General features: G+C 42.0%; 1 protein-coding gene across 3 annotated transcripts in view; it reads right to left on the reverse strand.

Annotated features, from left to right (window-relative positions):
- Nucleotides 1–3,991: 3,991 nt before the first annotated feature.
- Nucleotides 3,992–15,775, reverse strand: part of VPS35L (VPS35 endosomal protein sorting factor like) — a 168,678-nt gene continuing 156,894 nt past the window's right edge. Inside the window, exons 29-32 of one of the 3 annotated variants that reach the window (XM_037057107.1) lie at nt 13,599–13,717; nt 12,882–12,932; nt 5,418–5,564; nt 3,992–4,948 (exon numbers count right to left, since the gene is read on the reverse strand). In XM_037057107.1, the coding sequence (XP_036913002.1) occupies nt 4,850–4,948; nt 5,418–5,564; nt 12,882–12,932; nt 13,599–13,717 (416 nt within the window). In that variant the 3' untranslated portion in view covers nt 3,992–4,849. The remainder of the gene's footprint in view (nt 4,949–5,417; nt 5,565–12,881; nt 12,933–13,598; nt 13,718–15,775) is intronic. The other 2 variants (XM_037057108.1, XM_037057109.1) reach the window with 2 other exon arrangements.

Genomic DNA, 15,775 nt, shown 5'->3' on the forward strand with positions numbered 1-15,775 from the left:
ACACTCATAAATCACCCATGATGAAATGGGCAAATGTGTTGAAAGGGTTTCTCACCAACTGGTACACTGACATAGATGGATTTCTAGAACAGTGGGGGAAACCTGTATGACAAGGGGCCCACCTTCCAAAAGATAACACCAGTTTTTTAGGCCCCCCTATATAAGTAATATTTGTTGAGTACATAGTACATGCCATAAGTATACCAATGTTTTGCTTGCATTAATATTATTAGCTACGAAATAGGTACTGTTGTTATCCCCATCTTACAGATGAGGAAACAGGTTCAGGGATGAATAACTTGCCTAGGATCATCTAGCTAATAAGTGCAGTGTGTTACATAGTTTTATACCTCAAGCCCTATACTAATGTTCACTACTGTAAGTATACCTCTCCCCACTGGAATTTTTCCTAGAATACTCATTGGAGTATTATATAAAAGACTTCTGATTGAAGTAACAGAAGTCTATTACAGAAGTCTCAGACAGGAGGTGGAATTAGTGATGAACAGAAATAACACACTCACTTTCCTTTCTAATCTTGGAAAAGCTGCACGTAGATAATCATCTTGAATTGCCACCAAGCAAATATGGCTGAGGAATCAGTTGCTGGGAAATATGTTTCAAAACCAATCTTGTCCAGTTACCTGCCTTCCAACTCCAGTGGTGAGCCTGGATTTACTGCTTTTGCCTTTACTGAATTCTGAACGAGGCATTTTTGAAAGTGGTTAGTCCAGGAACCAATAGCAAGTTCTCAGGGATGTGTTTATTAGATTTTTTTCCATCATGAAGAAGGAATCCCACGTGACTTGGTAGAGGTCCAGTGCCAGGAGGCACAGACTGGTGGGGATGACCCCGGAAGTTGCTTTATCAGCTGTGGACAATGTTCCCAAGCCTGAGCGCTAGTCATCCTCACAGAGCTCCAGGTACAGTAACCCCGGTGACACGTGACTACCTTCTCTCCATTCACCTAGCATTTTGCTTCCCAAAATACATGATTGGGAAATTTCCATATCACTTGGCTTAAATGCCTCCTATAGATATCTTGTCTCAGGCAGGCCTAAACAACCAGGAGATAGAGTCTCAGATGGCAGGAAGTCCCAATGTAGAGGGTTGATCCAGTAGCTCATCAAGGAAACACTTCTTTTCTTCTCCATCATTAATGGTGGCTTCATCAGGCTGGTGGAGAGATGGCTATAGCAATTCCAGGCAGCTTATCAAGATACTAGAACATTCCAGAGGAAGAAAAACTTTGTGGCTCACAGAAACTTCCAGAAGTCCCCCAAGATACACTTTATGAACCAGTCCCTGACATGTAAGATTCTCAGGCCAGTAAGGAAGAAGTGAGGAACAGATGCTTGTGAGACAAACATGGGCAGAGGTGAGGCAGGCCTACTAGGACCCTAACCATTGCCAGATCAGGCCAGGAGTCCTACTAATCTGTACTAGCAATGACTCAAGTGGGTCAATTCCCTCAGGATGTGAATTTGGCCTTTCATGGATTCAGCCATGAGATACATAATGGAAGAGGCCACCCAAAATCTTAGGTTAGATTCTGCATTGGAGTTAGCTTTGGGGCACCTCCTTTGACAGAGGACTAAGTCTTCTTGCCTTGATCAATATCACAGGATTTTGTTTCATTTAAAACAGGGGTCCCAACCTCCAGGCCACAGACTGGTACTGGTCTGGGCCTGTTAGGAACCTGACCGCGCAGTAGGAAACACTTGAATCATCCTGAAACTATCCCTACCTCATCTGTGGAAAAACTGTCTTCCATGAAACTGTGTCACTGGTGACAAAAAGGTTTGAGACCACTGGTGTAAAAAGAAACCAACTGACTGCTCTAATTGTTTTTATCTTGGAAAAGATCACACTGCTTTGGGACTGCCTTGGTTCATGTGGAAGGATTGTGGCTAGGCATTTCTTGGGTGATTCTGGAGAGGATGATGGATTCTCCATTATCTTATCCCCATAGCGATAGCTTTCATTAGGGTGTGATGGTCACGCCTTTCATATCCTGCTCTTTAGTAAAATAGTCTAATAGGATTTGACTTTTGAATTCACTCTGTCACCACTGACTGAAGAGGAAAGTTATTCAATAAAGTTTATTGAATTCTGTAACTTAAACAGGAAGGTTGGGCAGCCAAGACAGCAAGGTATGACTGTGTCCTCAGATTTAACTTAACCTTGTTTGTGTATACTGCCATTGCTTACATGAGTAGGTCTGTGTCTTGCAACAGTCTGAGGTCATAGGTGGACTTCCTGTCTGACCTGGTGTTAGCTGGGTTCCTGTCCTTTGTGAATTAAACCATATTGGCTTTAGCCACTCCTGTCCCTCTTGCCCAGTACCCTCCTCCAACTCCAAGTTTTTTGGGTGATTTCCATGTTCTTCATTTCTTGACTCTGAGTAGACACAGCCTGTCTCAATTAGAACTAGAAGGTTTTGAAATTTTTTTTAAAGATTTTATTTATTTATGTATCTTTAGAGGGGAAGGAGAGAGGGAGAGAAACATCGATGTATGGTTGCCTTTCATGCGTCCCCTGCTGGGAGTTGGCCTGCAGGGAACTGGCCTGCAACCCAGGCATGTGCCCTGACTGGGAATCGAGCCTCGATCGTCTGATTCACAGGCCCATGCTCAATCCACTGAGCTACACCAGCCAGGGCTGAAGGTTTTGAATTTTTGCTCAGAATCTCAGAGAGGGACAGGGGAGGTCTAGCCTGGCCAAGGTCTTATTTTAAAGCCCTTTTATCAAACAAGTTGGCTGTTTTTCCCACTGACTAACCCTCCTCACAATTGCCCTTATCCAGCTGTTCCCAAAACCTCATGATTCTTAACCACTTTATAAACTTATAACTATTCAAGATTGTAGTTGGCAGAATGCCCTGCCACTCCAAAGATATGCCCATGTCCTAGTCACCAGAACCTGTGAATGTTAGGATACAAAATAAAAGGGAGTTTAAGGTAACAGAATTAAGGTTGCTAACCAGCTGACCTTAAAATAAGGTTATCCTGGATTACCCAGATAAGCCCAGTCTTATCACAAAGGTCCTTTAATGTGGAAGAGGAAGACAGACTGTAGAAGACTCCAGGAGCTGGTGGTGGCTTTGAAGAAGGAGGAAAGGAACACAAGACAAGGCAGGCAGCCAGGCAGCCTGTAGGAGCTGGAAAAGGCAGGAAATGTATTCTCCCCCGGAGCTGCCAGAAGGAACCATCTCTGCTAATACCTTCATTTTGAAGGTAAGCCCACTGAGACCAGCTGGACTTCTGGCCAGTAGAACTGTAAGGTGATAATATTGTTCTTTAAGCCACTAAGCTTGTGGTAATTTACTGATATGAAAGCGGTGGGAGAAAATGAATACAGGTCTCATGAAGAAGTTTTCCTCATTTTTACTTTAATTACTAAAATTCTTGGGGTTTTTCTTTAGTGTTCCATCATCTTTTGATCAGACTTCACCCCACGTAGGCTGTGGCTTTTAGGGACTGGGTAATTGAAATAGTATTGGGCTGGAGAAAACTTCACAAGAGCATGGAAAACCTAAGCCTCTGCCTGGCCAAGCTATATGATTCAGAAGCTCTTTTGGTGTATGTCCACCTGATCTACTGGGGAAATCCAATTTCAGGAGAATATAAGAGTGACAAGAATTTGCTGACTCTGGCTTGGGAACTAATGCTGTCTGATGTGTTCAGCCTCACAATAGAAGAAATGACTTTTTAAGGCACATAATTTGTGAATTTGCCAACTGTTTTATTTAAATAGTACCATGTAGTAACAGTATTGGAAATAATTTTGTTAAATAAAGGCCACTTAGGAATATTTGGACACTATCACTATGCTTTCCAAATTTCTGTATGTTTTGTTCCATGAAGGGGCATTCTTCTCTACCTGCTGTTCTTTAGTGGAGGTCATCTATGTTTTCAACAGAATTCCTTGGGGGGGTGAGGGGTTGTCACTATTAAATTGGCCAGAAAAAAAATCTACAGTACATTCCTAGTAGTAAATAGTTAAAACATCAGTTTATCTAAATTTATTTTAAAAATTATCTTAGCCACTTTTACTGAGATTAGCTGTGTGAATTGCATTTCACAAGGCAGAGAAAAATGTAATCTATGTCTAGTGACTACCTTCCAAAAGCACAATAGTTTGGGGTACTATTCATCTACAACTTGGATGCATTTTCTTGAACAAAGGGCTTTAGGCTGGGAGTTCCCACCAATCAATACTAATACTTTTATTGGTTTAAAATAAAATGTCAGTGGAAACTCATCAGTGGTAAAACAAGACTCAGATTCTACCTAACTGGTGGTAAAAAGTAGACAAAAATCACATGCTATTTAGAATTACAGCTACAAAGCAAGCCAGGCAAAATGTTTAGACATTCTCTTTCTCCTATATAAAGAGAATCAGAAATAATTAGATGAACAGCCATGACGATAAATATTCCTTCAGGAGGTTTATGCCATTAAAGAATATGTTCTAAGTTCAATCAAGAGCTGCTTTTTGATAGAAAAAAATTAATTGAGCCATCTGCCTTTTATGAATCCTCCAAGGTGGTTTGGATAACATTTAATTCTAGACTCAAATTAGAGAGAGGAAACTAGCTCTTTTCCCAATTAAAAATAAAGACACCTACCAGAAAGAAAGGTATTACCTGTATTCTGTTGCTTAGTGAACAAGATTTTAATGTTTTTACAATTCCACTTCTTCATTGTCAAAATAACCTTAGTAGAGGTCAAGAAGCTTGGTAGAAGCTTAAACCAATCATATTATGTGCAAAAATAAAATAAAAAGCATGTATTTCTGCATTTGGTCCCACTGCCCCGGGTGCAGGCCTTAGGGACAGGCCCCAGGGTCAGGTCCTCGTTTGCAAAGGAAGCCTGAGTGCCAGCTCAGTCAGATGACCCATATCTGGTTGTTTGCTTTGCTTCTTGATGTATTCCAGAGTTTTCACCTAGAAGGAAAAAGAATAAACCATCTCCCTTCTGGTTTGTAATTCTCTATCCTTAGAGCCCAAGGCTGCAACAAATCAGCCAGTAGAAGTGACCTACTTTTTTCTTAGCAGAGAACAGGTAAAGTCTTTGGAGGATAAGGAAGGGGAGAAACAAGCATAATCTTTAAATAAAATATCTTAGATTACAAATTGCCCTTTTTAAATTTGGATGTGATCAAGAATGACTGACTGATCTTTTAATATGTGTAGTATTCAGAGGGAATAAACTTTTAATAGTGTTATATTTTGTAGAGCAAGGGAGTGACTGCAGAAATCTTGGACCTGGTGCCTTTCAAGAAGGAGGAAATTAGGGGTGTTTAATTGCCATGCCCTAATGCTATGTTAGTTGTGCTCTGGCCTGTAAACTTGTGTAGCTCCATATAATCCCTGTGCCTCAGGGGCTTGGTGAGGGGCCCTCCAAGTGTCTCACCATGGTCCTGGTGTCTGCATAGCCATGCCTCTGTGCCAGGTGCCACAGGTTTACAGAGAGCTGGTTGAGCCTGTTATTGCGCAGGTCCCCATGGGCCAAGATGCTATTAAAGAAGGAAAGACCCAACAAACTCTGGCGCTTCAGGGCCTAAAACAGAAAAGAGAAGTTACTGTCTGACACTGGGGCTTGAGATGGGCCCAGTCATTAAAATGCTGGCCTGAGTTTAAATGCTAACTCTGCCATGGATCATCTGGAGGGCAAACTGCTTAACTTCCCTGAGTCCCAGGTTCTGCATTTGTAGGAGAGTAATGTGATAATACCAGCCAATAGGGTAAGTAAGGGTCAAATGAAATGATGCATATAAAGCCCTTCAATTTTGGAAAAGAAGTAAAACCACAGGCAGATGATATGATACTATATACAGAGAACCCTAAAGATTCCACCAAAAAACCATTAGAGCTGATAAATGAAGTAGGATACAAATTTGCATCAAAAAGAGTAAGATACCTATGAGTAAGTTTAACCACGGAGGTGAAAGACATGTACTTAGAAAACTGTGAGACATAGAAGAATGAAATTGAAGACATAAATAAATGGAAGGATACACTGTGCTCATGGATAGGAAGAATTTACATCATTAAAATGTCCATACAACTACCCAAAGCAATCTATAGACTCAAAAGCAATCCCTATCAAAATATCAGTGGCATTTTTCACAATACTAGAACAAATACCGGTAATCCTAAAATTTATATGGGACTCCAAGACACCAACCAAACAGCCAGAGCAGTCTTGAGAAAGAACAAAGTTGGAGGAATCACACAACCTGATATCAAACTACACTACAAGGCTGTAGTAATCAAAACAGCATGGTACTGGCATAAAGGATTAAGACATGCAGAATAGAGACCAAAAATAAACTTATGCCTATATGGTCAACTGATGTATGACAAAGGAGGTAAGAACATATAATGGGGTAAAGATTGTCTCTTCAATAAACAGTGTTGGGAAAACTGGACAGACATATTAAAGAAACTACTTTTTTACACCATATACAAAAATAAACTCAAAGTAGATTAAAGAAATATAAGACCTGAAACCATAAAACTCTTAGAGGAAAACATAGGGAGTAAACTCTTTGAAGTTGCTCTTAGTGATATTTCTTTTTAGCAAGGGAAACAAAATAAATGGGACTAAATCCATCTAAAAAGTTTTTGCAAAGCAAAGAAAACCATCAACAACAAAAATACAACCTATGGAATGGGAGAAGATATTCTACAATGACATATATTCAATAAAGGGTTAACACTCAAAATTTATAAACTCATACAACTTAGTACCAAAACAGACATTTCTCTAGAGTAGGGGTCCTCAATCCCCAGGCCACAGACTGATGCTGGTCCTTCGCCTGTCAGGAACCAGGCCACAAGCCAAGCAAGCTTGCCTGAGCTCTTCCTCTTGTCCCTCTACCTCTTGTTCCATGAAACCAGTCCATGGTGCCAAAAAGGTTGGGGACCACTGCTACAAAGGACATCCAGATGGTCAATGGATATATGAAAAGCTGCTCAACATCCTAATCAGAAAAATGCAAATTAAAACCACAATGAGGTATATCACCTCACACCTATCACTGTGACTATCATCAATAAATCAACAATCAAATGTTTGTGAGGATGTGAAGAAAAGGGGGACTGCTAATTGGTGTAGCCACTATGGAAAAGAGTATGGAGTTCCCCAGAAAATTAATAGAAATACTGTATGATTCACCAATCCCTCTTCCGGGTATTAACCCAAAGAAACACACTAATTTTTTTAAAAAATTTATTTATTTTTAGAGAGAAGGGAAGGGAAGGAGAAAGAGAGAGAGAAACATCAATATGTGGTTGTGTCTCGCACACTCCCTACTGGGGTCCCGGCCCACAACCCAGCCATGTGCCTGACTGGGAATTGAGCTGGTGACCCTTTGGTTCACAGGCCTGCACTCAACCCACTAAGCTATACTAGTCAGGTTAAGAAATGCACTAATTTGAAAAAGCACATTCACCACTATGTTCATTGTAGCATTATTCACAATAGCACATGTGCCCATCAATACACAAGTGGATGAGAAGTGATACATACATAAAATGAAATATTACTCAGCCATAAAAAAAGAATTAAATCTTACCATTTGTGACAACACAAATAGACCTAAAGGGCATTATGCTCAGTGAAATAACTCAGAGAAAGAAATACCATGATTTCCTATATGTGAAATCTAAAAAAGAAATGAACAAAACAAACAAGACTCAGAACAAGCAGATGAGGGGGGGAGCTGGGTGAAAAAGTTGAAGGGATTAAGAAGTACAAATCTGTAGTTAGAAAATAGTTGTAGGATGTAAAGTACAGCAAAGGGAATATAGTCAATAATATTGTAGTAATTATGTATGGTTCAGATGGGCATTAATATCACCAGGGCAGATTACTTACTGTCTAATCTTTATGTTGTATATATGAAACTAATATAGTATTGTACGTCAACTGTAATTGAAAAATAAATAAAAATACCCTAGCTGGTGTGGCTCAGTGGATTGAGCTCTGGCCTGAGAACCAAAGGGCCACTGGTTTGATTCCTAGTCAGGGCACATGTCTGGGTTGTGGGTCAGGTCTTCAATTGGGGGTTCAGAAGAGGTAATCACCCATTGATGTTTCTCTCCCTTTCTCACTCTCCTCCCCTCTCTCTAAAAATAAATAATTTTTAAAAATCTAAAACAAAAAGATAAATAAATAAATAGTCTTTTAGTGGAGAAAAAAAACACAATACACAGCTTTGAACACAGTTGAGTTATGGTGGCTGAGTGCCCATGAAGAAACTCAGACCCCCCCCCCCCCAAATTGAGGTTACCTTGGCAGCAGCCTGAACCAGGTGACAGTCACAAGCTCAAAGGTACCTAACTGGCACAGACTCATGAACTGACTGGCAACTGCCTTCTCTGGGATCTTTGTTTAATCAGATACTGTAGTTCTGCCCCAATTAGGAGCCCAGGCAGAGACCAGCATTCAGTATGTTGCAGCCCATTCTGCTCCCCTTTTAAACATGCCATTGTCTACCACCTGGAGACCATGAAGGCCCCGTTTTCTGCTTGGATGTAGAGGACCAAACTAAAAAATCCTATTTCAAAGCCAATGAGTCACCCCAAGAGAGGCCCTTCATAAACACTGCATTGAAATGTGAGAGAATTTAAAAAGTCAAAGGAAAACAACCTCTTAACTATTTCTCCATTTCATACCTTCTCAATAAGCATTTTACCCTAGAGAGCCCAATTCACATGTGTGTTAAAAGCACAGCCTATTAAAAATGAAATCATCACAGACGGGTCTGAGGCATAAGGCATGCCAGCCAATATGCAAAGATCCAGAACTACAATCACTATCATGAGAACCCATTCAGGACCCCAAGCCACCACCTCTCTCCACTGAGGTTTCACATAGAAAAGAGCTACTTTCACTCTTTTCGTGCTTGTCATTCTAAGGATCTGGCAGGGTTCACAAATTCACCATACCTAAGCAAACAACTTTATAAAGCTTGTGACTAAAGAGGATTGGTTTTTTCATGTGGATATAGAAGATAATTCTGAAAGCAGGGCTGTGACCCACGCTAAGAGATGAGACACTTGGAATCAGCATCAACACTAGGGTTTTCCAATAGCAGGCAGCGTTGCTCCACACCACGTGGAGAGAAATCTGACCAGCTCTTCTAGGGCACCAGACTCTAGAGCAGGGGTGTCAAGCTCATTTTCACCAGGGGTGACATCAGCCTCATGATTGCCTTTAAAGGGCTGAAATAATTTTAGGACTGTATAAATGTAACTACTCCTTAATGTTAAAGAGCTGAAATTACATTCAGCCCTTTGAAGGCAACAGTGAGGGTGATGTGACCCCCAGTGAAAATTAGTTTCACATCCCTGCTCCAGAAATATTCCACCTCTGAAGCTCTTGACATGTGGTATCACCTACAAATTTCACATACTGCTCAGTGAAGGATGACTTGTTCCACTCAACTTAGTTCACTCATATTTTTCTATTAAATGGACATATATGAACAGACATTTTCAGTGAACATCCCTGGCAAGTTCAAATGGTCTATAGAAACATTCCAGATTTGCTCTTGTGTTAAAATTTTGTTTTACCGGACAACATAGAGGTGTAGGTGGAAACACCGTGCCTCCTTGCACAACCAAAATTAAGGACAACAAAGATAAAGAAACAAAAACACAACCAGAACAGACAGAAAATTGAACTGTACAGAACTCTGACAACTATTCAACCAGACCGGTAAGAGGGGCAGAATCAGCGGCCAGTAGAGAGGGGTTGCAGCAGGAAAAGGTGGTGACAGCCAGACCCGGGAGTGTAGGTGGCATGGGGCTGACCACGGTCACACAATGGTGCACAGATAAACCAGGCAAAAATGGGCAGCAAGACAGACCGTGCAATCCAGGGCACCAGCAACAGGAAATAAAGCCTCAAAACACCAATTGAAAAGGTGGCGGGAGAGACTCCCAGCCTCACAGGAGAGTTCATTGGAGAGACCCACAAGGTCCTAGAATGTACACATGCCCACCCACCTGGGAACCAGCACCAGAAGGGCCCAATTTGCTTATGGGAAGTGGCAAAGTGGTCTGAAATCAGAAAGAGCACCGAACAAGAGCCATTTTCCCTCTCTGACTCTGCCTCCACATACAACCCTACCCTGTCAAAACCCAGTGACTGGGTTGCCCCACCCTGGTGAACACCTAAGGCTCCACCACTCATATGTAACAGTTGCGACCTGACCAAAAAATTATGGCTCAACTGCAAGAACAAATCAAAGCCACAGAGCCAATACTTTTAAGTGACCAAGAAATAGCCAACCTTTCAAATACACAGTTCAAAACACTGGTGATCGGGATGCTGATCAGGTTGATTTTGGTCACAAATTAGATGAAAAAATGAAGCCTACCCTAACTGAAATGAAGGAAAATGAAGAGGGAATGAATAGTGATGGAAAGAAAACTGGGACTCAAATCAATGGAGTAGACGAGAAGGAAGAAACAAATACAGAAAAGAATGAAGAAACAAGAATTAAAAATGAGGAGAATGAGAAGAGGCTTAGGAACCTTCGGGACATCTTTAAACATTCCAACATCTGAATTATAGGGGTACTAGAAGGGTAAGCGGAAGAGCAACAAGTGGAAAACTTATTTGAACAAATAATAAAGAAGAACTTCCCCAATGTGGCAAAGGAAATAGACTTCCAAGAAGTCCAGGAAGCTCAGAGAGTCCCAAAGAAGTTGGACCCAAGAAGGAACACACCAAGGCACATCATAATTACATAAGCCAAGATTAAAATGGAGAGAATCCTAGAAGCAGCAAGAGATAAGGGGACAGTTACCTACAAAGGAGTTCCCATCAGACTGTCAGCTGATTTCTCAAAAGAGACCTTACAGGGAAGCAGGGGCTGGAAAGAAGTATTCCAAGTCATGAAAGGCAAGGACCTACATCCAAGATTGCTCTATCCAGCAAAGCTTTCATTTAGAATAGAAGGGCAGATAAAGTGCTTCTCAGATAAGGTTCAAGGAATTCATCATCACCAAGCCCTTACTATATGAAATGTTAAAGGGACTTGTCTAAGAAAAAGAAGATAAAAAATCTGAACAGTGAAAGGACAGCAAACTCACAGTTATTAACAACCACACCTAAAACAAAAGCAAACTAAGCAGACAGCTACACCAGGAGCAAAGCCACAGAAATGGAGATCACATGGAGGGTTAGCAACAGGGGAGTGGGAGGAGGAGGGGGGACAAGGTACAGAGAATAAGTAGCATAGACAGTGGGGAGAAAATAGGGGGAGGACAAGAGTAGTGTGGGAAATGTAGAAGCGAAAGAACTTATGACACATGGACATGAGCTAAAGGCAGGGAATGTGAGTGGGAAGGGGTGTGCAGAGTGGAGGGGAATGAAGGGGGGTAATGGGACAACTGGAATGGCATAATCAATAAAATATATTTTTTAAAAATCTGTTTTAGAGTCTTTACCACCATCAATGCCTCCTCCCCTAAGAGAAAGAAAGCAATGTTAAATAAAAATAGTTCCAAATTATGAGGGTCTATGCTTTAAATTATGAGCATGAGCGCCATAGGCTATGGTCACTTATGCCATCAGTGCAACCTTTGATTAGATCCAGCCTGTTGCATGAGTGAAAAGTGTGCTTTCAAACCATGTGGCAAAATGTGAGTGCCAAACACAGGGACCTGCTCTTTCTACAAGGCGCTTGGCTAGATAGAAGCTGGAGCCAGAGCCAATTTTTTTTTAAAAAAAATCAGGAATGACACTAAGAATTCTCTCTGATGGGGGTGGGGCAAAGGGGATCTAATTTGTGTAACAAGGGCAGGCTGAGGAGAAGGACACTCCATTTCTTGTATAGGTAGAAAGGGCTCTCCTGAAAATAACCTATGGAAAAGAAAAGCTGGATTTTTAACCTCCAGGGGGAGTTCACATGTGTTCTTTCAGTTGGGAGAGGGGATGCCACTTCTAATACTCAGGTTTAATAATCCAGTTTCTGAAGAACATTGGGCTTCTAATGTTGCCACTACCACTGACAGCCAAGTGCATTCCATGCATTAAGTGTCCCAGAGTCAGTGGGACACACCCACAAACCTTTCCGTTCCTAGAGAGAGGACTGTGTGACACTGAGGCCCCTGGAAGCAGAGGTTCTGTGGTTTTCTTCTGCCCTTTGAACTGCTAACCCAAAGGCTGGCCCTTTGGTATTACCCCTGATCTTGGCAGAGGCCACCAGGTAATGAAGTTCAGAAAAAAAAAAATCCCACTCTCCAACATTTGCTTGAATGCTGCTGGGGAAATGGGAACCCAGGACACACTCATATATGTATGCCTACCCGTGTGCACTCACAGCTATATAATCATGGTTTTTTGGTGGGGCTGAGGGCAATGGTGGTATTTTATACAGTCCTGAAAATTAGAAAGAATTAATATCCAGTTTGATCTTATTTTGTCTTCAAAGGGTTTGATGGGGTAAGAGGTGTGCGAGAAAAACCCAGGAGTGAGAGACTCCAGGAAGGAGATGGAAAAGGATGGAGGTCTCAGCAAGGAAGGAGAGGGCTGGAAAGCCACTGGAAACCACAGTCTGAAATCCATCTTGGGATTGGAAAAGGGAACTTAGGGGGAGGACAGTGAGAAAAAAAAGGGCCTGCCAGGAAGAGATCAGGGATGGGCCATCAGGTTTTCTCAGAGCTTCAAGCAGATAGTTCAGAGCCATGAAGAGCAACACCAGAATGAAAAGCACCAGCAGATCCACAGGAAGGATGTAGAGAAAAGTCAGGCACTGGCTTTGACAACTAAGGCACTATGACTTCCCCCACCTTGACTACACTACAGGAGTCAGCCTTAACACAGTGTCTGAACAAACAAACATGCATCTCTGCCAACCTGAGACAGGGCCTCTGGGATCCATGTGTCACCTACATATTTGCACTGAAGCTGCAAAAAATGGAAGCCATGGTTGACATAACTAGGGAAGAGAACTGGGACAATTATGTATTTTAACAATGAGGATATGTTCTGAGAAACATATCATTAGACAAATTTTGTTGGCAAACATCAGAGTGCACTCACACACATCTGGATGTCAAAACCTGCTACACACCTGTATGGTACAGCCTAGTGGTCATGGGCTGTGACTGTATACAATATGTAATGTACTGAATATTGCAAGCAATTATAACAAAATGGTAACCATGAATCTAAACATATCTGAACTAGAGTAGGTACCCTAGAAATATGGTATGGAGTACTTTTATATGACTAGCAGCATAGTAGTTTTGTTTACACCAGCATCACCACAAACACATGAGTAATGCATTGTACTATTTTATGATGGCTATGATGTCACTGGGAAATAGGAATATTTCAGTTCCTTTTTAATCTTAGGGGATAAGGATATAGCAGATGGCCAGGGGAACTTGGCAGATAGGCAAAAAGCAAGAGTAAAGGCTCCATGCACGGCCCTCTGGCCACAGTTTGCACATGAACACATTATTCACGTGAAAGTTTTCTTTCCAGAATGAACAGACATCCACCCACCCTGGACACACATGCATTCAGAGCAAACGAGCAGCAGGATGGGGGATGACAGAGGGCACCTACCTCATCCTTGGCCAGGATCCTCAGATGCTCCAGGACCTGTGCCATCGCTGTCTCACACAGCTTGTTGTTTTCAGCCAGAAACTTGGAATCTCCCCCGTAGAGGCTGTCATTGGAGTCAACTGATGGAATAAACCAGAGCTGAGACACATTACTAAGGCCATCCTGGCCAGGGAGAAGCAGTCTTGTGGCTTACAGTGTCAGAAGATGTCAGGAAATAATGGCAGGACAAGTGGAAATGGCCAAATTTCCCACTAGGCTTGAGGCCTCCTGAATCACAAAGAAAATACCTAGACTTCTGGATAGACGGAGCCAGAGATCAGGGTGTGGAAGGGCCCATCAAGAATCATGCTGAGCATCAGAGTGGTGACCAATATTGAGTCATTTCCTTGTCCCAGACATTGGGCTAAATGCTTTCAACATGTTACTGCAAGTTCTCATAAACAGCATGGGAAAGAGATAACATTAACATCTCCCTTTGACATGAGAAAATAGGCTCAGAGGTGCTCCCAGCTAGTATCCAAAACCAAGATGTCCCATTTTGAAGCTTACACCATTAGGTACTACACCCAACGACCTGCCTTGTCATCCCTCAAACACTCTCAGATCAACCCTGAAGTTCCGGATGCCTGCTGGCAAACTATAATGTCTTTGAAAATATCTCTGCTTGGGAACCTCATGTGACAGCTGCTACCTGGGGCACAACAAGCTGGCAAGGAAAAAATGAGTTGGACCTCCCTCGTTAATGCACACACAGCCTGACCTCTGGGTAAGAAAGGAGAGAACACACAGCATGCTGTTCTTCACTTTGTTTTTTGGACTGACATACTTGGTGCTATTTACATATCAGCATCTACAGATCAGCTGTTTCCTTTGTAATAGCTGGGCAGTATTCCATTGTATATATTTAATTGGTCCCCTCTGTGACACTTCAGTTATTTTCGTTCTTTTCTTTCTCTGGGGGTGAGGGCTGGGCAAGGCTGATGTGAAGTTTAGGGTCCATACTGAAAGGACAACCCAGCCTTGCAGAGCCTACTCTTTCCCTTCGTACCTATGTGACTTTAGTACTCCCCATTGTATGAAACTTGGACATGGTCAAGCACCATTATTTCAGCCTGGAATGAATAAGCAGTGCTCTGAGAAGCCCCATTCAGTGAAGAATCCACAGACTGCAGAGAGAAACCTTTGCAGCACCAGCAGCAGGTGCCACGTGGTCAAGAAGAAGGAAGGGGTAGCAGCAGTTCTTTGCTGCTTCTAATATAGCAGAGGACTAAAATTCAGGCCATTGTCCCAGGTGTGGTGACATTAGATAAACCAGAGACTATGCTGGTGGCCTTGAAGTGTACACGTGGCCACAAGCATTGGCACTAATCTGCTGTGGTTTGATAACATTTTTTAATAAAATGAGTTCTACAGGAATATAATTTGCTGTGTTCTTCTCAGCCTACCTTTTAATTTTGAAAAAAAGAAGTCAAAGACTATAGAAAAGTTGGGGAAACAGTACGCTGGAGACCATCTCACCCTTAGAATCAGCAGTTGATGCCATTACAATACTTCTGGGCCAGCCCTTGCACTTGCTCTCTTTACAACATACACATATACACACCCATCTGTACACAGGGTGTACAGGTACTGCCTAAAAGTGAAAAGCATAGTAAGTCTCTGTGATCCCCAGCATCTATTTGTAGGTAATCTTTTGTTGTTGTTTTTTAAGTATATTTTATTGATTATGCCATTACACTTGTCCTATTTCCCCTCCTCATTCCCCTCTACCCTGCATGCCCCTCCCCACCATTGCCCCCCTTTAGTTCATGTTCACATGTCTCAAGTTCTTTAGATTCTACATTTCCCATAGTATTCTTGCCCTCCCCCTATCCATTTTCTACCTACTGTCTATGCTACTTATTCTCTGTACCTTCTCCCCACCTTCTCCTCCTCCTCCCACTCCCCTGTTGCTCACCTTCCATGTGATCTTAATTTCTACGGTTCCGCTCCTGATCTAGCTGTCCTCTCAGTTTGCTTTTGTTTTAGGTGTGGTTGTTAATAAGTGTGAGTTTGCTGCCCTTTCACTGTTCATATTTTTTATCTTCTTTTTCTTAGATAAGTCCCTTTAGCATTTCATATAATAAGGGCTTGGTGATGATGAACTCCTTGAATTTGACCTTGTCTGAGAAGCACTT

Source organism: Sturnira hondurensis, unplaced genomic scaffold (genome assembly GCF_014824575.4).
Source record: "Sturnira hondurensis isolate 20B ecotype Veracruz unplaced genomic scaffold, ASM1482457v3 Scaffold0009372, whole genome shotgun sequence".
In the NCBI taxonomy this organism is placed as follows: Eukaryota; Metazoa; Chordata; class Mammalia; order Chiroptera; family Phyllostomidae; genus Sturnira; species Sturnira hondurensis.